The sequence below is a fragment of the Suncus etruscus genome, chromosome 3, assembly GCF_024139225.1.
Source record: "Suncus etruscus isolate mSunEtr1 chromosome 3, mSunEtr1.pri.cur, whole genome shotgun sequence".
NCBI classification, from domain to species: Eukaryota; Metazoa; Chordata; class Mammalia; order Eulipotyphla; family Soricidae; genus Suncus; species Suncus etruscus.
In genome coordinates, this window is record NC_064850.1 from 2,553,571 (window position 1) to 2,579,628 (window position 26,058).

At 39.5% G+C, this 26,058-nt stretch overlaps 1 protein-coding gene across 1 annotated transcript in view; it reads right to left on the reverse strand.

Annotated features, from left to right (window-relative positions):
- The window catches only part of SLC35F4 (solute carrier family 35 member F4), a 289,437-nt gene extending 264,657 nt beyond the window's left edge, over positions 1–24,780 (reverse strand). Inside the window, exon 1 of the mRNA XM_049770404.1 lies at positions 24,619–24,780. Within this exon, the coding sequence (XP_049626361.1) occupies positions 24,619–24,721 (103 nt within the window). The 5' untranslated portion in view covers positions 24,722–24,780. The remainder of the gene's footprint in view (positions 1–24,618) is intronic.
- Between the last annotated feature and the right edge of the window lie 1,278 nt (positions 24,781–26,058).

Here is a 26,058-nt window from a genome sequence, read left to right on the forward strand (position 1 = left end):
CAGCAGTATGGCATTTGTCTTGCACGCAAACAACACAGGAAGGACCCTAGTTCAAATCCTAGCATCCCATATGGTCCCCTGAGCCTGCCAAGAGCACCTTCAGAGTACATAGCCAGGAGTAACTCCTGAGCACCACCAGATGTGACACAAAAACAAAAAATATTTCATCTTGGGGCCGGAGTAATGGCACAGTGGTAGGGTGTTTGCTTTGCATGCTGTTGATCCAGAACAGATCAAGGTTCGATCCCCCGGCATCCCATATGGTCCTTCAAGCCAGGAGCGATTTCTTTTACAATTTTTTTCTCTCTTCTTTTTATTTAGGGCTCGTGGTTATTGTTTGTCTGTCGTCTTTATTGCTGTGGTTTTATTGCTTTTCTGTTTTTTTTTGTTTGATTTTTGTTATTATTATAGTTTTGGTTTTTAATTTTTGTGTTTCTGGTTTTATTTCTTTTTTTTTTTTGTATTTTTTCTTCTTTTTGTTAGGTTTTTCTTCCTTTTTCCTTTCTTCTCTTAAATTGACATTAATAACCTTTTAGATGGACTCCTCCAGGTTTTTTTTGTTTGTTTGATTGTTTTTGGTTTTGGTTTTTGTGTGTTTTTTTTTGAATCATCTTGTTCTGCCTCATAAAATGAAGGGGGGAAATGGATAGTACCAAGACCAAACAGTCGCATGAATATTGAGTAGAAATAAAAAATGATCAGACTTAAACACCAAATCCAAAGCCAACGACAACAGAATCTATACCCAATCTACAACAAGCTAGACACAGAGGAGACCACTTATACTAGCAGCCCAGAGGGTAAAAGGAGGGCGATATGGGATGCATGCTGGGAACAGGGGTGGAGGGAGGACAACACTGGTGGTGGGAATGCTCCTGATTCAATGTCACTATGTATCTAAAATATCACTGTGAAGATTCACTTTGTTCACAATAAAAATATTTAAAAATATTTCATCGTTACCCTATCTTCCAAGTTTATTCTGTACATAGTTTAGTATTACATTGGGTATAAACCCACCAGGACTGCACAGATTTGTACACATTTGAGTATAATTTTTCATTAAAGGACAAAAAATGACTGGTTCCTGGTGAAATTATTGCATATACAAAAATTCTTGTTCTTGGTTTTCTTCCTAATATGCTTTTCTCTGCCAGACATTAGATGTGCTAAGAGTTTTATATGTATAAAATCTATTAAAATATGTAAAAGCATTAGACTCAGGGTTGGAGAGATAGTACAAAGATGGGGGCTTGCACAGGGTCAACTTAAGGACAATTCTGAGACCCTACATGGTCCCCTGAGCCTGTCAATAATGATCTTTGAATGCAGAACAAGGCATAAGCCCTTAGCACAACTGAATGGGACCCAAAAATAAACCAGAAAACAGGCAGACATCTATAAGCAATGTTTAGACAGTTTACTTCTACTTTCCATCACATATCAAATAAGGAAAACTGAGCTTGGAAAGTCTCAGTACATATTGCCTCTTGCCTTTTTGCTTTCTTTCAGGAAGAGAGACCTGAGTCAGACCTAGGAAAATCACCATAAATTTCTGTATTCCCAGCAAATATAATCATATTGTAACACAAGTTGAGTAAGGAGGTTCAACCACGGGCCAGAAAGCCAGCATAGAAGTAGCACTGATGTGTCATACTCCTTGAAACAGGGAACAATATTTAAGTAAGAGAATAAGATTGCAGGGAGCCATAGAATAAGACACGTTTTGAATCATGGTATCAGATTATTGAATTAAGTCCTCAGGTTCCAACACTGGAACACTTGGAGACACGGCTCTGGAATCAGATGGTGGTCTGGAAAATAATTCACACACGAGCATGTAGAGAGAAAAGGCTTTTGAGGAGTTATCCATGATACCCTTCCTCCTAGCAGGCCACAGCTCCAAGCCTCCAGCTCCGAGGAAATCTGGAAAATGTTAGGGCTGACTTCCTCCTCAACTGAGAATTTTTAATATAAGAGAAAATCTCATACCTGGAAGGTGGGACCATTTGGGCTCAACACAAATCCAAAGTGCTACATTCAAAGATAATTCCATCCAATGAGTAACAAGGCATATACTGATTGAGGTAAAAACAGGTAAATCCCTTAATTCCACATCAGATAATCTACTTCAATTAGAATTAAATACATCATCATCCAAAGAATTCCCTGAAAGAAAGTGATTACATGACCTTATAAAATAGCCAAGTCATTCTAAATTCCTTTCAGGAAGAAGACCCATGAATTTTAAGCCTTCATCTCCTATCTATGTATTCTAACTATAATGGGATTCCTCTTGCATGGAAAAATTTCCATACACTCAGAATATGGGGCCAAATATTCCAAGGTGGTAGATGACAGCAGGTCACTTTCTCTCATTCACAAACTAAAGGCAGTGCCCATAGGCCTCTCAGTCCTCTTGTCCCTTGACAATTTCAATCCAAGTGACAGGAGAGTGTTCATTACATTCATATTACATACATAAAAAGAAAAATGGTTTTATCCTGAGAATTTTTAGACTTTTCTTCTAAAAATCACTTATATGCACAATGTACAGAAGAGAATCACTACACAGATACACGAGCTCTCCTGCTAAGACTTAAAAGACTTCATATAAATTGATATAGCTGGGGAGAATCAGTGCTTGGAAACTCTCTAATGAATCCATGGTTATTAACTGTAATTTTTCTCCTCATGATCCAAAAGCTAAACAAACAAACATTATGTGGGTGCAGTGATTTTCACTGAAGCAGCAGAGGAGGGGTAGGCACATAGATTCTCAACTCCAGAGAACTCTTGTGAGTCACCAAATATATTTTATACCAATCTTGAGCTAAGAGAGCAATGACTCCTCGACGGTATTATTCAATGTGTGCTCTGTGGGCTTACACTGGTCATGCACTGGTCAAGATGACTATTAAGAGTAAATATTACAAAAACCTCTAGAGCAAGCTGATATTGCTGTTACATCTCAGTATTTGCTTTTTTTTTTTTTACCATTTATACATTCTTAATGATTATGCAGTTGTGATTTATGATGAGTTGGAAATTTCAAGACACAAACTAACCACAGATAGCTTAAGAAGCATTTTCAGAGACATATCTTCATTGTTGGCTATTTGTTGGAATCTCCTGGGAGGCCTTAAAAAGTACTGATGCTTGGCTCTCAACCCCAGAGAATTTGGTTTAATTAGATTATAATGAATCCTAAGCACTGGAATTTTCATCTGCAGAAGTCCCAGGTGTTGCTAATATACAGCAAAGTATTTGAAAACTACTTTCTTCAGACTGTTAAGAGATTAGAGGATTTAGCAGTTAGTAAACTGGAGGAACACACAAAAAAATTCTTTTATATTCTACTTGGAAATTTTATAAATGTTATTAAGTTACAGTTCAGATTCCAAGAAATAGTAAGGAAGTAAGGCATTTTTGTTGGAGGGATTGTTCAATTCTGAGATTCTAAAGCTATATAGCCAGCTACAATAATCATGTAACAGCTTGCAATGTGAGAATAAGCAGTTGTCACACCCCCTTTCTGAAGAAGGGGCTAGCACATGTGTTCTCACCAAGATGGGCCCAAGATGTGGGTCAGTGCCCCTCAGGAACACCGAGGGGAGGATGTTCCCACCAATATGGCCAGAGATGGCAAACGTAATTAAACAATAAGAGGTTAAAATCATGAGCTAGGTTCCAAAAAAAATGTACAATGTGTGATTAAAATAGATATCAGGTGACTGCTTGAAATGTTAAGTGAATGTTAAGATTGTTAAGATATGGGCCCGGAGAGATAGCACAGCGGCGTTTGCCTTACAAGCAGCCGATCCAGGACCAAAGGTGGTTGGTTCGAATCCCAGTGTCCCATAGGGTTCCCCGTGCCTGCCAGGAGCTATTTCTGAGCAGACAGCCAGGAGTGACCCCTGAGCACCGCCGGGTGTGGCCCAAAAACCGAAAGAAAAAAAAAAGATTGTTATGATATGTATATATCTTAACATAAAATAGATTGTTAATGTATATATTGCTTGAATATTTGATTTGGGGTTCTTGTCAAAAGTCCACTGCATTGGACAGGCATGGACTCCAGCTAGCTGGAAATTAAACCTCCCTTCACTATTACATTATCAAGGCTGGTTTCTGAGTTCAGAGCCATGGGGGAAGTTTGATTCTGGACTTAACATTTTCATGTGGCCAACTTTGATTCACTCCTTAGCACTGAATATGTACTCAACACAGAACTGTCAGGAGCGACCCCTAAGCGCAGAGCCAAAAATAGGAATTAAACCCATGGCTCCTTCAAAAGTAATCATCCATCGTGTTGTTAAAAACAAGGATAAATAAATTTGAAATGGAATGCCATGTCATATGGTCATGTTATATATAATATTTGATATAAGCTTTTAGTGCAACATAATGCATGCAGTGCACAGCTTGAGGATATTTTCATAAACACATTCTAAAACCAGTTTTCAGATCAAGAAACAGATAATGCAAATCATACATGCCCCCCATTATGACATCCGAAATAGTTTCCCACTAAGAGGACATAAAGATGACATACTCTGCCAGTACGAATAGGACTTTGATTTTAGGTTACTGTAGATCTACTTTAAGTTAGAGAATTTTCAAAACCTAAGGAAAAAAAGTGACATGATTCTTCCTAGTAATGATGGCAGATGTGTTGAGTTAGAAAACTCCACTAATACAAGAAGTGAATTTTAAAATTATAATTCCAACAAATACCAAAAGGGAAGAAAATAACATTTTTAAGCTGGTAAAGACTAAGAGTAGAGAAAATAAATATGAATCTAATTTATAACACAGAACTTCCCAAAGTTCCAGTTGCCACTGGAACAGGAATGACAATGAGGGTCAGTAGCCTTGATTAAGTGTGTTTTTAGAAAGCTTTTGAAACTAAGTAGAGGAGGAGAAACACAAATATGAAAACATCTTGGACAGGATCTGATTTTTTTTGTTCTGTTCTACTTTTTCAAGAGGCCATTTTCGAAGTATTTTTAACAGATTTCTAAGATAAGTAATTATATCCCACATTAAATTAGAGGCACGTTGTTGACTTAATTTTTCTCTGAAGTCAAGGTAGAAGGTGTTTGCTTGTACTTCCCTGTAAATCACTGAAACTTCCCAAGGTAAGAGCCCTTAGTTCCAACATAAATGTTCTATGTAGTTGAGGAGCCACAGATCTTGCTCCATGTGTTCCAGTGGAAGTTGGGAAATGCAATCATGAACCTTATGCTGCTGTGATCTGTGAGAAATAAAGTCCTGTGTTACTGACTCAGAAATCTCCTATCTTCTGCTAGTATTCATGAAAGAGTAGCATGTGAATAGTTATCCTCAAGAAAGGAAAATAAGACCATTGATCATCTCAACCATTTTCACATTTAGAAGCTTTGGAGTCCTCATTCTAGATTTTTTTTAAATCACAAAACAAGAACATTGGCTAACAATAATAAAATTTTTAAGAAGAAGCTTGGAGAAAATAGATAGTTTTGAAGAAGAAAACATAAAATATATATTATTAATATTTTCAGAGAATAGAAGCTGTTATATCTATAAAACATGAACAAGATGATACATTTTAGAAGAACTATACAGAAAACAAAAGGACTATAATATTTGAAATAAAACTAAAAGTGAAAAATAAAAGAATTTTGAAATAAAGTCAAGAAAAATCTCCTATAAAATAAAAGACAGACAAAGAGATGGAAAACTTTAAAAGAAGATGAGCATCTGAGTATGCCATTTAATTACTTCATTAAATAAGCCAGCCTGTTTCCTTATTACAAAGAAAGAGCAAATTTTCTTACAGTTTAAACTAACATAATTTGAGTTTTTGTTACCTGCAGCCAAATTCCTTGAGAGTGAGGTGCTTTAGGAAACTATAAATTGACTTGTAGGACAAGGCATAAAAGTGGAAGCAGATCTTTATTCAAATAAAGTTGTCTCCCCACTCTAACCTATTTGCCATAGTTTTGATGTAAGTACTGGAGATACCAACAGTCATGTTATTTTCTTTCAGCAAGAAATTGGCTGTATAAGAATGCTTCTAATTCCTAGTTTTCTGTTAGATGACTATGACTGATCTAAAGGACAATGCCTCCTTTTGAGCACTTTAGGAAATGTGAAAGATTACAAGGTCAAACAAACTATCTGGGGCAACAAGGAAATTCTATTGTACTGGAGATGACAACAGCTTTGTATATCTGTGTAACTTGTTGCCTTACACAAAAACATGTGGTAGTATCCAAAATATTATAAATGTTCCACAAGAAACCTTTTCTACAGCTTTGAAAATAAACTCCATCAGAGCCAGTAAACAGAATCTGGTTCTTGACTTCAGCTAGCTGGAAATTAAACCTCCCTTGACTATTACATTATCAAGGCTGGTTTCTGAGTTCCGAGCCATGGGGGAAGTTTGATTCTGGACTTAACATTTTCATGTGGCTTTCCAGGAACCATGGCTCAAAACATTTAGAGGAAATATAAGATACTTGTAACCACCTTTAAAAGTAGGAACCAATGGTAGAGAAATAGAATGCCTATCTTGAAGATGGGCCAGGTATGGGGGAGGAGGTTAAATAGAGGACATTGGTGGCAGGAAAGTTGCACTGGTGAAGGGGGGGCGTGCTTTATGGCTGAAACACAATAACAAATATGTTTGTAACCATGATGCTTAAATAAAGAAGTGATGATTAATAAACAAACAAACAAACAAAAGTAGGGACCAAAGCGATGGTACAGTGGGTAGGGCATGGCAGACCAGGATTTGAGCCTTTGCATCCCAAGATCAACAAAAGTAATCCCTAAGTATAGAGCCAGTAGGAATCCTGAGAACTTCCAGTGTGTGTGTGTGTGTGTGTGTGTGTGTGTGTGTGTGTGTGTGTGTGTGTGGTGGGGGGGAGAGAGGGAGGGAGAGAGAAGGGAAGAGAGAGAATGGAAAAGAGAAAAGGGAAGAGAGAAAGAGAGGGAGAGAGAAATAAAACGGACTTTTAGAAGCCAGCACAATTAGAAGTTCATTCTTCACTTTCCTTGTTTTATAGACATGACCCTGCTATGCATTTTAATTCAAATCTTTAAAGTTATTACCATAATGCAACTGAAAACCACACGTTTTTCTGGTACCATAGCCCACAGAAAATAACAATTCAGAGTGGCAATGCATCATAAGATGACTGTACAGATCAGTAACCTGAGGATACTAGCTGCAATACAGAACGTGGCGCTAGTTTCACTGTGAAAAGGCAACCCTAAAATTGAAACACGGCTTCATCCTCCTCTCATTCCTAACAAAGACAGCATGGAAGTGCAGATCTTGTGTCAAAGATGATCTCATTAACCAGAGTACAAATAAATTGAGGTGACACTAATTTAACTTTAGAGCATTTAAGAAGTCAGGAATTTCTTAATATAAAGCTGCCATCTTCCTAAAACTCAGCCATGGAATCTTCTAATTTTTACCAATATCCTTGTGAGCAGTTTTTAGGTTTAAGATTTTTATCAAACTGAAGATAAGTGGATACATATTCCCCTGTCAAAATGCAGCATTCCCACTCAACATTTAGAACCTTATTTAATCCAGATTACAAGTATTTTCTCACCAAACTTTGCTTTTGCCCAAAATTTATTTTTAATTTCACTTAACAAAATTTGGTCATTTGTATGTTTTCATTTCAAATAAATTTCCATTTCAAGTAAATTTTACTCAGTCTTATAAAATAGAAAAGCAAATGCAATTCATTGGAGCTTTCATTTTTATACTCGTTCTTATCAACTAATAAAGTCCCAGTATAAGCTGCATGAAAATATTTCATGAGTGTTTGATGGAATAGAGGGCAATTTGTCGATTTACTTAGTTTTTCCAGAGATAGCTTTATCTCCCAAAGTGTTGAAATAAATAAGCAAAATGCTATAAACCATTGTTATGCATTATGGAACAGATCTCGAAAATAGTATGTAATTACTGTGTCAAGTCCCAGGTCATTTCTGAAGGAAGTTTGCTCCAATGTCACCTTGAAAACTAGCAGTTAAATTTTCAAATGTAATTTGATCTGAGTCCTGGAACTTCTTCCATGAAGTTCTTATAAAATGAAAATTATCTTTTCGAACTCAATGCATGAAAATCCTTTTTAAAAAAAACACAACAAGTTCTGTTTCAGAATTGGATTCCAGAAATGGAAAACTAGTAAGATTCAAATAACAACTGGAATTTGGTTAATAGTAACAAAACAATATTACTTTCTTAATTTTACCAAATATACACTGACATGTAAAAGAACAACAATAGGGAAAGCTGAATTAGGAGTATACAGAAACCCTCTTTATGTTCTTTGCAATGTTTCTCTAAGTCTCAAAATATCCCAATAAAAACTTGATCTTTTTCATCTTTTTTTTTTTTTTTTTTTGGTTTTGGGGCCACACCTAGTGGCATTCAGGGGTTTTTCCTAGCTCTGTGCTCAGAAATCACACTTGGCAGGCTCAGGGACTGTAAGGGATTCTGGGAATTGAACCTGAGTTGGCTGCGTACAAGGGAAATGCCCTATACACTGTGCTATTGCTCTGACCCTTACATCTGCTAAATTTTTAATAAAATTGGATTCCTTAAGGAATATTTATGGAGTTCACAAGTGCCATTCTGAGCATTAGGTATATACTACTAAGTATAGAAAGCTAAATAAAAAAGGACAGCAAAGATATTAAACAGTCACAAAAAAAACAACATTAAATGCAATTGTAGTTTATAGTAAATGTAATAAAGAAAAGCCCTGAGATGACAGAGGTGCAGAATTGGAAAGACTTCTCAGGGTTGGGCTGATGTTATGGACAAGGAATAAATAAGTGGCCAACCAGGGTTTGATCTCCATCATTTCATATAGTTCCCCCCCCCCCAACACTATCAGAAGTAATCCTGATCTCAGAGCCAAGAGTAACCCTTGAGCACTGTCAAGTGTGTTCTTACAAACAATTTTTTGAAGAAGAAAAAAAAAGACTAAGTTCCAGGTAAGTAACAGGGTCAGAAAGATTCATCAACTCAGAGAGAGGAGAGAGCATGAAGCACATAGTCAAATCATGCTAAAGATATGGAAGACTGATTCTCAAAAAAAGATCAGACCATGCTGGCCTTTGCACACCATATTTGGGGTTTAGTAGGGGACCAAAAATAGTCAGAGCACCACTGAAGTCTTTGCCCAAAGGAAAGCAATTTGCCAATGAACTCTTTTAAAATACTACAATACTTGTTATAGACAAGTGGGCTCACAGAAAGTAAGACAAGGAGCTTTTACTTCAGATACTTGTAATGTTTTAAAAATTAAAGCACATATCTGGAGAACTAGTATAGGGTAGTTAGGCCTTGTATTGGGTTGACCCCCCAGTTCATCTAAACCAGTATCTAGTTCCTGAGCACCATGAAGGAAGCTGTGATAGTTTCCACACTTGAGGAAACCAGCATGGCATCCTCAGGCCCTTACACTGAATTGTCAGCCTGACTGCCTGCGCATCCTTTAGAGAATCACCCCCTTCCTACACACCCACTTGATGCTCCTCTCGGTTTCAAAACAAGAGCTCTAAACTTCTGAGTGTTTGTTCTAAATGTTCCTTCTTGAGAAATTGTCCAACATAACTGTAGCAGAAAAGATAATACTTTGCATAGTTCCTAACTCACTTAATCTGGAACTTTCCTTTAAAATGCTTACTGGTTTAGGATGAACTTGAATAAAAAACAAACACATGACCAATACTGAAGTCACATAACTTGGAGATCAGGAAGGTGCCTGTCACAAAAAATTACAGAATCTAACACCCTTAGAAAAAGTTTTTCTACTTTATTTTATTTAAAGAAAATGCATCATGTTGTTGACCATAATACACTTGTTTCCACCTAAATCAAAGTGAAAGAAAGAGAGAGAGAATGAGAGAGAAAGAAAGAAAGAAAGAAAGAAAGAAAGAAGAAAAAAGAAGAAAAAAAAAGAAAGAAAGAAAGAAAGAAAGAAAGAAAGAAAGAAAGAAAGAAGAGAAAGAAAGAACGACAGAAAGAAAGAAACAAAGAACGAAAGAACAAAAGAAAGAAAGAAGAAAGAAAGAAAGAAAGAAAGAAAGAAAGAAAGAAAGAAAGAAAGAAAGAAAGAAAGAAAGAAAAGAAAGAAAGAAAGAAAGAGAGAAAGAAAGAAAGAAAGAAAGAAAGAAAGAAAGAAAGAAAGAAAGAAAAAGAAAAGAAGAAAGAAGAAATTAAGAAAGAAAAGAAAAGAAAGAAAGAAGAAAGAGAAAGAAAGAGAAAGAAATAAAGAAAGAAAGAGGAGAAAGAAAGAAGAAAGAAAGAAAGAAAGAAAGAGAGAGAGAGAGAAAGAAAGAACGAAAGAACGGAAGAAAGAAAGAAGAAAGAAAGAAAGAAAGAAAGAAAGAGAAAGAAAGAGTAAAAGAAACAAAGAAAGAAAGAAAGAAAGAAAAGAAAAGAAAGAAAGAGAAAGAACGAAAGAAAAAGAAAGAACGAAAGAAAAAAAAGAAGAGAAAAAAAGAAAGAAAAGAAAGAAGAAGGAAAGAAAGAAAGAAAGAAAGAAAGAAAGAAAGAAAGAAAGAAAGAAAGAAAGAAAGAGAAAGAGAAGAAAAGAAAGAAGAAGAAAGAAGAGAAGAGAAAGAAGAGAGAGAAAGAAGAAAGAAAGAAGAAGAAAGAAAGAAAGAAAGAAAGAAAAAGAAAGAAAGAAAGAGAGAGGAGAGAGAGAGAGAGAGAAAGAAAGAAAGAAGAGAAGAAAGAAAGAAAGAAAGAAGGAGAGAGAAAGAAAGAGAAAGAAAGAAAGAAAGAAAGAAAAGAAAGAAAGAAAGAAAGAAGAAAGAAAGAAAGAGAAAGAGAAAGAAAGAAAGAGAGAAAGAAGAAAGAAAGAAAGAAGAGAAAAGAAAGAAAGAGAAAGAAGAAAAGAAAGAAAGAAAAGAAAGAAAAAGAAAAGAAAGAAAGAAGGAAAGAAAGAGAAAAAGAAAGAAGAAAGAAAGAAAGAAGAGAAGAGAGAGAAAGAGAGAGCGAGAGAGAAAGAAAAGGAAAGAAAAAGAAAGAAAAAGAATTTCTTAACAAGCTCATTTATGAAAATTATTGTATCCCCAATAAATTCATTAATACATTGGGAGAAAGGTTACTAAGCTCTTGTAGTTCTATGTCCAGTCTGTTAAATTGGGGTGTTCCTTTAGGGATAACAGCAGCAAAGAAATGAAGTTGCCCAGAAATCCAAAGCTATGAAACTATGAATTTTAGGGGCATCTACTAAACTGCAGGCCCTCCAGGAGGCCTGGTTTGAACATGGTGACTGCATTTATGGGAGTGATTACAGCTACCCAGCTTTCTCAGAAGGGGATATGGGGGAGGGTGCCAGCACAGCACTCAGCCACAAAAAGTCCTGGTGATATTGGCCCAACATCTGGCATACTGGCATACCTGAAGTGTGGTCAGATCTGCGTCCTCTCAGGGAACCTTAGAGAGTTGGTGATGAGGCAGGCCAGAAGGGAAACAATGAGTGGTTGGGATGTAGGCAGCAAGCGTGACTTTGGCAGGGTGGGGGCTTGGCCCACCCTCTCCTGAGATGCCTTTTTTTTTTTTTTTTGCTGCATGGGCCGGTGTTGCCATAATTTTTCACAGCTCGGTTTACATCTCATTCAAGAAAAGAGTGAGTCTATGGAGTTGTCCAGTGGAAACATGGCGACTGTGTCTGTCCACCCTTGGAAATTTTAAGTTTCATAAGACATAAAGAACTCCCAGTATATATGGTTTTTAGAACTGTCAAACCATTATTGACAACTCACTAGTGCCATCTTGCTTAGTCCAAGACTCAACATAAATGTCCCAGACCCCCCCCAAATGATTTGACGTTTAAATCCTGTTTAAAATATACCATGTTATATGCATTCTCTATTACTAAAATAGGGTCTATAGGAAAGGTATGTGTCCTATCTGACATAGAAAAACATCTATCTTCCAAACTCGATATTTCTGCCAATCCTTCAGCAAATCTTAATAACAGCAGTGTTGGCCGAATACTCTTTTTTGTTTTGTTTGTTTTGTTTTGTTTTGTTTTGGGAACCACACCCAGTGACGCTCAGGGGTTACTCCTGGCTATACGCTCAGAAATCGCTCCTGGCTGGGGGACCATATGGGACGCCGGGATCTAAGTAAAGTAAGTCCTAGACTAACGCCAGCAATGCAGACACCTTCCAGCTCCGTGTCACCACTCTGGCCCCAATTAAATACTCGTAAACAGAACTCAATAGGGTCTTAAACTTTAACTACACACCAGAGTTTTTTGGTTTGTTTTTGGATCACATCCAGCAGTGCTCAGGAGTTACTCCTAGATCTCCACTCAGAAAGCACTCCGGAGGTGCTTGGAGGATGATGTGGGATGCCAGGGATTGAATCCAGGTCAGTCACATGCAAGACAAATGCCCTACCCACTGTGCCATCATTCTGGCCCCAGACACCAGGTGTTTTGTTTTGTTTTGTTTTGTTTTTCAGCTCATAGAAATAAAGTGTTGATGGTCGACCCAGATTCAATCCTCGGCATTCCATCTAGTCTCCTGAGCCTGCCATGAATAATTTCTGAGGGCAGAGCCAGAAGTAACCCCTGGGTACTACTGGGTATGGCTCAAAAACAAAGCAAAACAACAAAGAAAAATGAAATAAAATACTGGATATTGTTTAAAAATTATGACTTGAAAAGGAGTTCTGGGAAGCAAATTGCTATGAAACATCATTCAGTCCATGAACCGTTGTCTGAAAAACTGTCTTTTCTTCCACAATGGGCTTCTAGTAGAGAGCTTCTCACAGACTTTCATAAATTTAACCCTGTCCCAAGCACCTCAGTCAATAAGGTCAAGAATATGCATTTGACACAAAGTGGGCCAAAGTATCCCTTTCCCCAAGGATCTGGATTTAGAAGAGATTCTTGCTCAATCTGTCTGCTCTCTCGAATAGAGAGCATGTAAACACTAGAATTTCTGGCAGAGGCTATTTTCAACCATTTGGACCAGGAAATAAAAATAAAAGTCAGCCTGCAGCAAGAGACAAGAATGAGGAATATGGACCAGGAAAGGAAAACAAAAACAAAATCATGAAAGGTTGAGAAAGAGGGCATTCTCATTCACATTAATGCCACACAAACTCGAATATCTTGGAGTCAACTTAACCAAAGAGGTGAAGGACCTATACAAAGAAAACTATAAAGCCCTGCTCCAAGATATAAAAGAGGACACGGGGAAATGGAGACACATACCCTGTTCATGGATTGGGAGGATTACCATCATTAAAATGGCAGTACCCCCCAAAGCATTGTACAGATTTAATGCAATCCCTCTAAAGATACCCATGACATTCTTCAAAGAAGTGGATCAAACACTCCTGAGATTCATTTGGAACGATAAACATCCACGAATAGCTAAAGTAACTCATAGGAAAAAGATGATGGGAGGCCTCACCTTCCCCAACTTTAAAATGTACTACAAAGCAACAAAAAGAAAAAAAATAAAAGGGCATTCTAGCTTCCTCACAGCTTTGCATGACTTTAGTCTAGCTCGCCCCCCCCCCCCTTGTTCCACCTCTTAAAATTATTGGAAAACTCCTAGTATCCTCTAAATCACTTGAACTTTTTTTTCAAACTAGTTCAAGTGGAATCCTGTGATTAAAATCCAAGTAAGATGTCACCACCACTCCCCAGTTTTCTTTTTTATTTATTTATTTATTTTTATTTCAATTACTTTCAGGCACAGAGAATCATTAGAGAAAAAATATTTATCTCCTCCCATCCTTGATCCAACTACTGTTATTTTGGTTATTTATAATATTTCTAAGGTATATAGGGTTTCATTTTTTAAGTTGTTGGTTTATCTAGAATGTAGTCATAGAGTATAGTTCTGCACTTCCAAAAGTGCAGAACCAGCTTATCCAAATTGTCTGAAATAAGATCTAATCCAATCACTCAAGGAAAATTAACCCAGCCCAAAAATGCTTATCCTAAAGTGGAAAAGAAGCAGAATGCAAAATTAGATTAATATATTTATCTATATAGTCTATTTAGAAGATGAACAAATGAGAAATAAAACAACTTAAAAAATGACACCCTATATACCTTAGAAATATTATAAATAACCAAAATAACAGTAGTTGGATCAAGGGATGGGAGGAGATAAATATTTTTTCTCCAATGATTCTCTGTGCCTGAAAGTAATTGAAATCTTTATAACTCTGAGGATAATAAGAACTACATAAATGTGTTTATAAACCATAAAACATTTTTAAAGCAGAACATAAAAATAATTATGTTGTTTTAAAATGATCTGTTATGTTTGTAGACTTATCAATAGTCAGAAAAGGAACTGCCCTTTTAATACTCCACATTAAAAAAAAATGGAACCATGGGGGGCAGAAGCTGTGGTGAAGTGGTAGAGTGTTTGCCTTGTACATGGCTGACCTAGGACCAACCTTGGTTTGATCCCCTGCCTTCCCATATGGTCCCCCAAGCCAGGAGTGATGTCTGAGCCCATAGCCAGGAGTAACTCCTGAGTGTCACCGGGTGTACACCCCCCCAAAAAAAATGGAACCATGTAACTCCCAATAAGCTAAACTTATATCTAATTGTCCTCCCATTTATTTTGAGGGACAGAGAGACATTTGAGTCACATACTCAGCAGTGCTCAGGACTTATTCCTAGCTCTGCATTGAGGGATCACTCCTGGAGGGGGGCTGGAGGACAATAAGAGCTGCCGGGAATCAAACCCAGGTCAACCTCAAACAACGTAAGCAATTTACACTATGTACTAAAGAGCCAGTCCTGTCCTCCCAGTTTTTGTCTAACCCTGCCCATCCCATCCTAGTTTCCCATCTTCGCTCCTCACTATCTCTTCCCTCTTCCCAGCTGCACACACATACCTGCATTCCTCTTGAACTAGATCTCCGAGTAGCCACATTTCCAAACATATGGACCAATTCTATGATTCAAGCTTATGGTAATGCTCCTCTCTTTCAGATCAGTTTCCTGGGAATAACCACTTGGCCTCCAGTCTTATTTGAAATGAACTATCCTTAGAAGCATAGAATTCTTAAATGCAAGATGGGCTCTTTCAGTGTGTCAGCAAATCAGAACTGTGTATGAAAAAAAGAGGTAACATTCCATAACAAAATTAAAATTGTGAAAATGTATGTTATCTTTAACATTGCCCCAACATAGGATTTAATACCATTCTAAGTACAATGTTAAATATGAAAAATAAGTGATGATTTACTTGCAAGAGAAGGCTAAGATGTTAAAATCATGAAACTGTTTCTATTACCTTCTTCTAAAATCATAACAGCTTCCACACATTAAATTAGCCTTGTGACAAACATCAATATAGCCCCTATAAGTGACAGCAAAAACTGTTGCAAAGACTTCTCAATATTCTCTATAATTGCTGACAAAATACTATGTCCAAGGAGATATAAAATATACTGTCAAGGTTTATACAGACATGCTCTGGGAGAAATAGTTATTGCATTAATTTCATTTGTAATTAATTTCATATTTTTCATCCTAATTAGGGTAGTAAAATATAATATTCACATTGTATTGTGAAGACCAATAGTAACTACTTTTAAAGGAAACCACCTTTGTTACATAATTCTAGAAACTCCACAGAAAAATATTTACCTTCTCTGCACCCACGTTCAAGTACAAAAAAACCATAGAAATTGTAATTTCAAATACAGAAGTCACAATCACATAGGTAAGTTATCCTGAAATACTATTAATTGTATTTTTATTACTTCAATAGGCATTTATTTGATTAATTCAGAGACGGTATAGTTTTTCTTTCATCTAATGAAACATCATGCATTATTTATATTTTATGTGGAAATAATCAACTCCAATTTTCTTCAAATAAACCTCTTATCATTCACTAAGTATAGTAAACTTTGAATACCTAATATATGAGATACTCAAGTTCGAATGCAAATAATAAGAGTGAGTTCCTGCAATCTCCAAGATATGTGAATAAGACAGTCTTGTGTAAAGCAACTAGCCCAAAATAGTATGCTAAATGGTGGCACAGAGGTGAGTACACAGTGTAACAGGAGCTGAGAGGGAGGATTAACCCTGAAGCCATCAGGAAATTTTGCAGAAGAGAATAGTATAAACTCAGTGATTAAGGGACAAAGGAAAAGGAAGCCAGGAAATATAGAGACCAGTAGGATATGAAATTTGAAAAGAGGAAATGGACTAAAAATCCAACAATTTAAGAAGATTAAGGTGCTTGGACATATTGAAAACTATGCATAATTAAGCTTTTCTTAAACACATATGGAATAAAAACTGAAGAGAAAGTAGAGGAGTTAAGACATACACCTAGCACTTGACCAACCCTGATTAGATCATCAACTCATAGATGTCCAAGCGATGCAGGCTACAGCTGTGGAGGTCCCAATGAGCTGCTAGATGTGACCTGGGTAATCCTCAGCATCACCGGACCAAGACAGCACTGCATCCTCAGACACTTGCATTGAACCTACCAGCTGATAGGGCTCCAGATAGGCCCAAACCTATACACACTGATAAATGTTTGGTGTAAAATAAAAATGTGTGTCTGTGAATATAAGATGAAATGGGCAGTGTTTACCAAAAAATTAGCTGCAAACATTTCTCTGGAGAGTAAAATTGGGGATCATTTTGCTTTAATCTCTTTCTGCTCCTCTAACATCCAGATTATCTGCATTAATCGTATGTTACTTTTGGCAATTAGATGGAAGAAAAAGTGTGAGAAAATCAAACAATGTAAACTGAGCTTGGGGTGTGAAACATTATGAAGTTTGGATTTCATTCCATACAAAGTGAAATATATACCAGATTTTTTATAGGGATAAACAAATTTAAATTTGGTAGAATGAAATGTTGCTAGGATGTTTATGATGAAGGATTTCAATTCGAGGGTTAGAGAAATATACAATAGATATAACTAAAGCAATGGCAGGAAAGATGGAAAGGCTATAATGGGAACAGAATAGTAACACTTATTAAATAAATAAATACAATGCAAAGGGGGCAGGCTTTGATCATGACACTAAACTTCTGGGTAATCCAGTAGATCGGATACTGGAAGCTTTAAAAGTAGATTAATAGGGCACAGTGGATAGGTCACTGGTCTTAAATGTGGATGAACCAGGTTTAATTCCTGCCACCCCTATGATCCTCTGAACACTATCAGTTTCCTAAGCATAGGCCAGAAATAATTCCTGAGCACTATTGAGTATGTCCCCCCACAAAAAAAAAAATAAAACAGAACAAACAAAAAATATAGATTAGTTAGATTAATTAATAAAAAAGTTACATTTTCAGGCAAGGTTATGAATTTAATATTGTGTGTGGCAGGCATGGGGGCATCCAAGGAGGAATCACACTAAATTAATTATTTTAAATATGCATCTGCATAAAATACACTTAAAGAGACAAGCACAGAGATGATACTAGAGATATGTGATGGAATGGGAAAGAGAAGAGACAACTGAAGCTGGAACCTCAGGAAATGTCATAGAAGCTAGTAGAGAAACTAGACACCAGAGCCACAAATGAATGGTTTTTAGATACAGGTTGGGATCAATGCAAGGACAAAGAGTTTTACTCTGAATGTAAAGAATTTACAGTTACCAATGTAAAGCAACCAGAACCTGATTAGTAATGGAAAACAGGGAAGAGGGAGAATTGAACAGGTACAGAAGGCTTAGAAGATAGAGGACACTGGACACCGAGATTAAAGGTAGGATGAGGAGAGGCAAAGTAGTTACTGGAAGTTACCGAGTGACATCCTTCTCTCAAGCTGTTCTAAGACAGCAACTATCTTCTGTCTTTACAAACAAGAAGACTAATATCCACAAAGAAAATCAATGTTTCATGTGTGTCAAAGCCAGTTGCTTCAGTTTAAAAACTAGAATCAGGAGCTGGAGAGATAGCATGGAGGTAGGGCATTTGCCTTGCATGCAGAAGGTCGGTGGTTCGAATCCCGGCATCCCATAGGGTCCCCCGAGCCTGCCAGGATCGTTTTCTGAGCATAGAGCCAGGAGTAAGCCCTGAACGCTGCAGGGTGTGACCCCAAAATAAATAAATAAATAAATAAATAAATAAATAAATAAATAAATAAATAAAAACTAGAACCAATTAAAATCACCATGCTTTAATTCACTACACATCTGCATAATATTCCCTTGTATAAATATAGAAATAAGGCTTAATTCAAAAATATCAGCAACAAACACTGGTAGTGGGAATGGCCCTAATTCACTGTCATATTGTGCCTTAAATAGAACTGTGAAAGACTTGTAATTCACATTGGTTTCAATATAAATTATTAAAAAATATCAGTAACTAAAGACAGTAAACCATGATTGTGTTTCACTTATGGGAATGAGTAATGTCTTGTAACATATCACATTTTTCTGATCACCTTCTTCTATCTTCTGGTTAACTTCCATTAACATTTTTGGTTAGAGGGCCACACCCGGCAGCTCTCAAGGATTACTCCTGGCTCTGCACTCAGAAACTGTTCCTGGCACGCTCAAGGGACCAAATGGGATGCTGAAAATCGAACCTAGGTCTGTCCCTGGTTGACCTTGTGCAAGCAAACACCCTATCACTGTGCTATCACTCTGGCCCTTCCACTAAACTTAGATCCTACTTAAATATACAATGTATTGCTGGGTCTTACTATCTCCACTCTCCGGCCATTTTGATTTCTTCTCAACTAAACAACAGATTTATATTTTTATGATCAGCCATAATAACAATTGCATATATGCAACATTTACAACTCCCTTGCCTTGTTTTTTATTATCCTCTTTCTAATACCTCTACAAATCACTACTCTATCAATGAATACACTCTACTAACTGACCTCTTTGTAAATCTATGGCCAAAAGTGACCCCCTCAAGGCAACCAGACAACCTTACTGTATGTTCCCAGACCTTTCACTCTCCCTATTTAACATTTCACCCCTTTCTCCCCAACTTTTATCCATTTCTCCATTCTCACTTTCAGTCAATCGCCTTGCTTCCTAAAAAAAAAAAAATCTAAAAGCAACCAGAAGAGGGGCCGGGCGGTGGCGCTGGAGGTAAGGAGCCTGCCTTGCCTGCGCTAGCCTAGGACGGACCGCGGTTCGATCCCCCGGCGTCCCATATGGTCCCCCAAGAAGCCAGGAGCAACTTCTGAGTGCATAGCCAGGAGTAACCCCTGAGCGTCACAGGGTGTGGCCCAAAAACCAAAAAAAAAAAAAAAAAAAAAAAAAAAGCAACCAGAAGAGAAGCTCCCACCACTTCACTGAGATATTCTAGAGGTGTTTGTTTTTTGAGAGCGCCACACCTAGAAGTGCTCAGGGCTTACTCCTGGATCCTCTTTCAGGGATCACTTTTGGCCAGCCTTAAGGAACCAGCCCAGGTCATCTATGCACAAGGAAAACGCCTACCCACCAAACCATCAATGCAGCCCTAAATATCCCAGTTATTCCAGAACCTTCACCCACACACTCTGCCCTATATCCATGTTTCTATCTAAGCAGTGTTCCTGTTCTTGTGCACCAGATTCCATTCCATACGTCTCCAACATTTTCTTTTTTTATTGGATTGTTTTCATATGCAAGCAAACATACCATGTCTCTCATCTTAAAAATAACTACCTTCTTAACTCTACTATACAGTGTCCTTTGTTCCCCTTTGTACAAAAAAATCTTTGAAGAGTTGAGAAATTTATACTTTTCTCTAATTTTCTTTTATACACATTCTAAATTTTACCCTTTTTCATCTATCTTGACACAGTTCTCAAGATCAACAATGAACTCCAATTGCCAAATTCAGTGCCAACTTTGTAAAAGTGCCAAATTTTTTAGTCTTCATTTTAGTAGCATTTAATACACTAGACTCACCCCCTTCCTTAAAAGTCTTCATTGTTTCCATGGTCTCACATACTTTTGGCTTTCCACTGGCCCACCCAAGAGCCTCCAAACTAGAAAATCCTTCTTGGGCTTTTTAGTGATCTAACCTCTTCTCAGTTTCTTTATTCCAAGTGTTCAGAATCAATCTTGCTTCTCTTCCCTTCTCTGCATATGTTCTCTTCTTTGAGAGTTCAAATATCTTAGATTTTAAATAACATTGAAATGCTGAGATAATCCTAATTAATATCTTAGTTAATGATATCCTCTCTTCTGGAGACAGGAACTAAGGAGTCTCAGGTGCATTGATGGTGTTAGAAAAGACAGAACTAAATATCCAAGTCAGAGTCAACAACAATGCATTCATGAGACCCAAACTTTAACAACTAAACTTAAATGGTGCCTGTTATGATGGCAGGCTGATAGTGTCATTGGATGAACTCTGGGAATGTTGGTGGAGGGAGGCTGACACTGGTGGTGGGATTGATCTTGAGGCATTATATGTCTAAACCCCAACTATGAATAACTATAACTAACAATTTTAATAAAATATAAAAATAAAATAAAACCATAAAAATAAATAAATATAAAAATAAAATAAAATCATAAAAAATAAAATAAATCATAGTCTCTGAACTCTAATTTTATTCTACATAACCAATTACATGTAGCCTCTACAAAATGTCATTCTTTTTTCTTGACCCCCTGAATTTTCTTGACCTTGAATTCTTCCATACTTCAGCTATTGGCACCTCACATCATGTCAAACAAGAAAGGATAGGATAAATTGTCCTCCCACTACTTTCTCTAGAGACAATATTTAATCCATAAAGGAATTCTACTGGAGGTAATTTTACATACATCTAGAACCTGGCCATCTCTTAATATTTCTGTTGCAACCACTGTTTTTTTAAGCAGCAATCACTTCTTATCTAAAGTATTACAACAGCTCACTAAGTCTCTCTGAATCCACTCTTTGAGATACAGAAGTCAGGTCACCTCCTTTTTCTACCAAAACCCCCTAATATCTTCCATTTCATTCAGAGCACAATCTAATGGATTTACAGTGGTCTAAAAATCCTGTTCCACCTAAGCCTAAGGTCCACAGTGGAAATGAGGCCATGTGCCAATATTCTACCAGTTGTTTATTCCATTTTAATCTGGCAGGTCTCGTTGTTTTTGTTTTTGTTTTTCTCTAGCATATCTGCTAACCTCCATCTACCTCAGAGCTTGACACTGATTTTTTTCTTCAACTTGGAATGAGCACCTTTCTTCCAAAGTCCACATTAATTCTCTCACATCTCCAGGATTTAGTTCTTTTGTGATCTCTGCAGTGAAGACTTACTTGACATCTTATTTAAATGATCACTATTGCTATTTCCCTCTTAAAAGTTGTCTTTTTTTAACTTTATTTATTGATTAATTGATTGATGGGTTGTTGGCCACACCCAATGGTCAGTGCTCAAGGGTCACTCCTGGCTCTGCACTCAGAAATCGCCTGTGGCAGGCTGGCAGACCGTATGAGATGTCGGGAATCGAACAGGGTGCCTACCAGTTCAGCCTCATGTAAGGTAAACATCCCACCACTGTGCTAACTCTCTGGCTCGTATTGTTTTGTTTTGTTTATTGTTTTGGGGCCACACCCAGTGATACTCAGGGGTTCCTCCTGGCTCTGCACTCAGAAATCACTCCTGGATTGGGGTACTATATGGGACTCCAGGGGATTGAACTGCAGTCCTTCCTATGTCAAGCCATGTGCAAGGCAAAAGCCCTACCGCTGTGCCAAAGCTCTAGCCCTGTCCTGTTGTAATTCTGTAAAGCACCTATCATCCTGAAATACGCTACATAAACTGTTTCTTTTCTGTCTCCTCCCACTAGATTTTAAACTGTCAAAAGGTATAACATTTATGTCTGCTGTGTTCACTGATATAATTTTGGCACACATAGAAGATACACATGCATGGTTTTCCTCTGGTCAGTAATACTTGTAGAATGAGTATATATAAATATTTTTACCAGACCCTACGTATCTGAAACACAGACAAGTGTCTGTCATGTCTCTGTGTAACTATGTTATGTACATACATATACTATACTTATATCCCTATATTCATGATCAAATTTGTTCTGTGCTCATCTTCCTGATTTCTTGCCAAGAATAGAGAATGAGGCAAAAAAAAAAAAAAAAAAAAAAAAAAAAAACAAGAGTAAATCAGGGGCCGGAACAGGCAGTAGGGCATTTGCCTTGTGTGCGTTAACTTAGGACAGACCACGGTTCAATCCCCCGGCGTCCCATATGATCCCCAAACCAGAATAGATTTCTAAGCACATAGCCAGGAGTAGCCCCTGAGTGTCACCGGTGTGCCCCCCTCAAAAAAAGAGTAAATCATTGATGCTGCACCATCTCAGAGGTGAGTCCCTCTCCACCTGAAGAGAACAAACGTATAGCTATCCATAGATGATGCCATCCTTAAGGCTTCTTAGTCAGAAAATGTGCAAGTCACCTCGCCTTTATATATTGTGCAGCCTTCACTTTAACATTTCCCCAGACAAATCCCTCCTGACTACTTCAAGCTGTTGCTCCTTCCTGGTAGCAGTTAAATCAATTGGCCATGTTGTCCTGGTTTGCCTCAATGTATGCATGGACTAGCTGAAGACTGCCTCAAAGGCAGGGTGATCTGCTGCTGCTCAGCTTCTGGTCCCTCTCCCAGCTCTCTTTTCTCCTTGTCTCTCATTGTGCAAAATGACCATCTCTTTCTATGTCAAAAAGCATGGAAATCTTAAAAGTTATTTGCCTACTACTTCCGAGATATTTTGGCCTTCATTGTTAGAGTTCTATGACCTAAAATTCACAAATAAATATGGCAAGTGCATTTTTTTTATTTTTCTCAGCTTTCATTACTATCTTGGCCAATGCTTTTCTCTCTTTTTGCCCTGTTAATATATTGTAAACTAAGCATATGCGGTGGTTTGATAAAGTATGGAAAAATAGTATGAACATATCTTTATCTGACAGATCACTTTCTGGTACTTTTTGGTGTTTTGTTATTAACCAAAGATGCAATAATAATTATAACAGTGTATGCTAAGACTTGTCTTTTCACAGATAGCTTTCTCCATTCTTGGAGCATTGTTTCTTACTACTAACATATTCAAAGATGAAATTCAAATAATCTCCACTATTACTTTCAAAGTTTCTAGGACAAAAAGCAACCTTCTGCCAATAAGGGGTGTGTGTGTGTTTGTGTGTGTGTTCAATTTTTTACATCTGTAGTGCAAAGAGTTCTACCATATTCCACAATGTTATTTCAGAAAATATTAAAGCTAGATAATTACTTTTGTATTCAAAGTAAATAAAGTAGCATCTAATGCAAAAACAAAAAGGACAGAAACCATTCAAATCAGCAGGCCTTTTCTGAAACACTGAACTATTAAATTACCACAAGAGGACATCCAATGAAAAATGGAATTCAATGAGTAGTCAATACAGAGGTCCATGGTGGAGAATGAAGTTATGAGAGGGGGGGTTAAGGAAGAAGGCTAAGGGGAGATGTTTCCTCTATGCCTAAAGGATTATCTGCTTCAGGAAAAAAAGCAGCATATAGATTGTATACCAAAATGTCACAATAAAATAGCAATCAGAAATACATCTGAGAGCTTGCAAGACTCCTTGGTTAAATGTGTGTGTGTGTGTGTGTGTGTGTGTGTGTGTGTGTGCGCAAAAACACCAATTAAGCTACATCGAGTGTGACATGAAATGATAGAGCAAAATCCCACTGCATGAAAATTAAAATGCAATCACTCCCCCAATTTGGAGAGAAACAAAAACAAGCTTCACTTCCGAGCAGAATCAGTCCCAGCAACTGTAAGAAGTGGATTTGGTATTTATTAGGAGAGAGGAACTCAGAGCAGCAGCTTACAGCTCTTCCCCTCCACACTTCTCCCACCCTCCTTGGAGAAACACACACACACACACACACACACACACACACACACACACACACAATAGAACACCCTTGAGCTCCAGAAACGTGGCAGCCTCCCTGTCCCAGGACCTCCCCAAGAAGGAAGAGAGCGACCCTCAGCAGAGCAACCTGCTCTGGCTCGCTCGGGGCTGGCTGCGCTCTGCGACGCGCGGCGGCTGGCAGGCGCTTGGGGCCCTGGTGGCCCTCCGGTGGCCCTGGGACACCTGAGCAGGTGCTTGCTCGGCGGCTGCCGGGGACGGGGCGTCCTCCTCGAGACATTTTAACGGGACTGCTTCCCGCGCGGACACCGCCGATCACCCCCGCAGCTCGGAGCGCGCAAGCCACCAAGGCGACGCCGAGACTCACGTCTAGGCCGGTGCCACCCCGTCTCCACCCGCTGGCCCCATTCCCAAGACTACCCAGCCCATCCCCAGCACCTCCTTCTCCTCCTCCTCGCAGCCTGGCACCCCGCAAGAAGGAAGCCAACCCAGGGGAGGTTCACTTTCCGCCCAGTAAACAGCCCCTTTAGATCCCCCCAAAACAAGTCCTGGGTGCGTACAGCCGGGAGCGCAACCCCTCTGCGCCCCGGCCAACTCCAAGGCACCCCCGGCCCCGACCCCGGCCAGGTGTCACCTTCGGGCACCGAGGACAGCCGCCTCGCCCCTGGAGGCTTGGGGTACAGGTGCATCTCCCCGAAGGCGCTTTCCGGACCCCCGGGCATCTTACTTTTCTGGCTGGAGTAGCCCGGGTAGTAGCCGTAGTAGCCGGTGATGCGCAGGATCCGGTCCTCGATGGTGGCCACCCCGTTGGGGGCCGCCTGGACATCCATAGAGAGCGCGCGGGGCAGGCGGCCCCAGACGAGGCGCAGAGCCCGGGCTGCAGAGGGAGAGGCGGCGAGGGCAGATGCGGGTGCAGATGCAGATGCAAGTGCAGATGCAGAGGGAGCTGCCACCGCTGGTGCAGATGTTGCAGCTCCCCCGGGCTCCCCGGCCCTGGATGCAGCTCCACCGCGCGGTGCCGCTCGGGCTCAGCATCCGCGCCGAGGTGGTGGCGGCGGCGGCGGCAGAGGCGCGCGGCCCCCGCTCCACGCCACCCGCGCGGGCCGGCCTCTCCGTCAGCCTGGCAGCTCGCCCGCGGGCGCTCGGCGGCGGGGAAGGCCCCCCCTCCTCCCCGCTCGACGCCCGCTGAGCCCCCAGAGCCCTGGCAACCCTCACCTGGCCGCCAGCCCCGGCCCCCAAGCCCCGCTGGATGGGTGGAAGGAAGGAGCGCGCGGTACCCGGGGCCGCTGGAGGAGAAGCGATTGGGGAGACGGTGGGCGTCCTGGGGTGCTCTTTCGTGGGGGGTGGGGGAGCTTCCAGCAGAAATGAGGGCTGCTCTTGCAAAAGGGGCGCACAGGTATCAGCTGGGGGGTCTGGTTTCCCCTCCACCCACCCAACCTCTCCACCTCTCTTGGCAGCTACATCTAGCAGACTCGCCCCTCTGCAGGCGCTCCCTCCTAGTCTCCCACCAATTCGCAAAACTTGCCTAGCCTGCCTTTTTTTTTTTTTTTTTTGTAATAAAGAAAGGAAAAGAAAGCGGGTCCCCAGCAGGTGGCAGATGAAGGATGATCCAGACATCAGAGAAAAGCATCCCCCCGCCCCCAAAAAAATCTGCTTTTCTTGTCTGGACCCTCTTTGATCCGAGCAAAACACAAAAAGACACCACAAAGATCAGGCGACACAGCTGATGCGCACACAACCTGTTTATTTTTCTCCCAAATCCGAATGGCCCAAGGAGGAGAAATGATTCCAGCCCTTGGATGCTGCAAAAGTGAGGGAGAACAGAGAGACTTCACCCTGTTAGAATCTGGTAGTGGGGAACGTTTTGACCACCGTCTAGAGACTCGCCCTGAAAGTAGGGTGTCCTTGAAGCTCTGGGTGCCGCGAGCGAGCACATCCTCCTCTCCCCTGGGGCTTGGAGGAGATGGGGGTGGGGAGGCATTTCTGCTTGGGTGCGAGACCCACCAAGTTGGAAGAGTAGGGGAGCAGCTGAGCTCAGCAGAGTTTGCAGCCAGCCTTCACCGCTGGAGATTCAGCCTCTTCGTGCCATGGTAAAACTCAAGAGCGTGTCAGGGCGGGCGAGGGTGTCAGATCTTCAGCTGGCAGGTCACCCTGTCCTCCCTGCAGC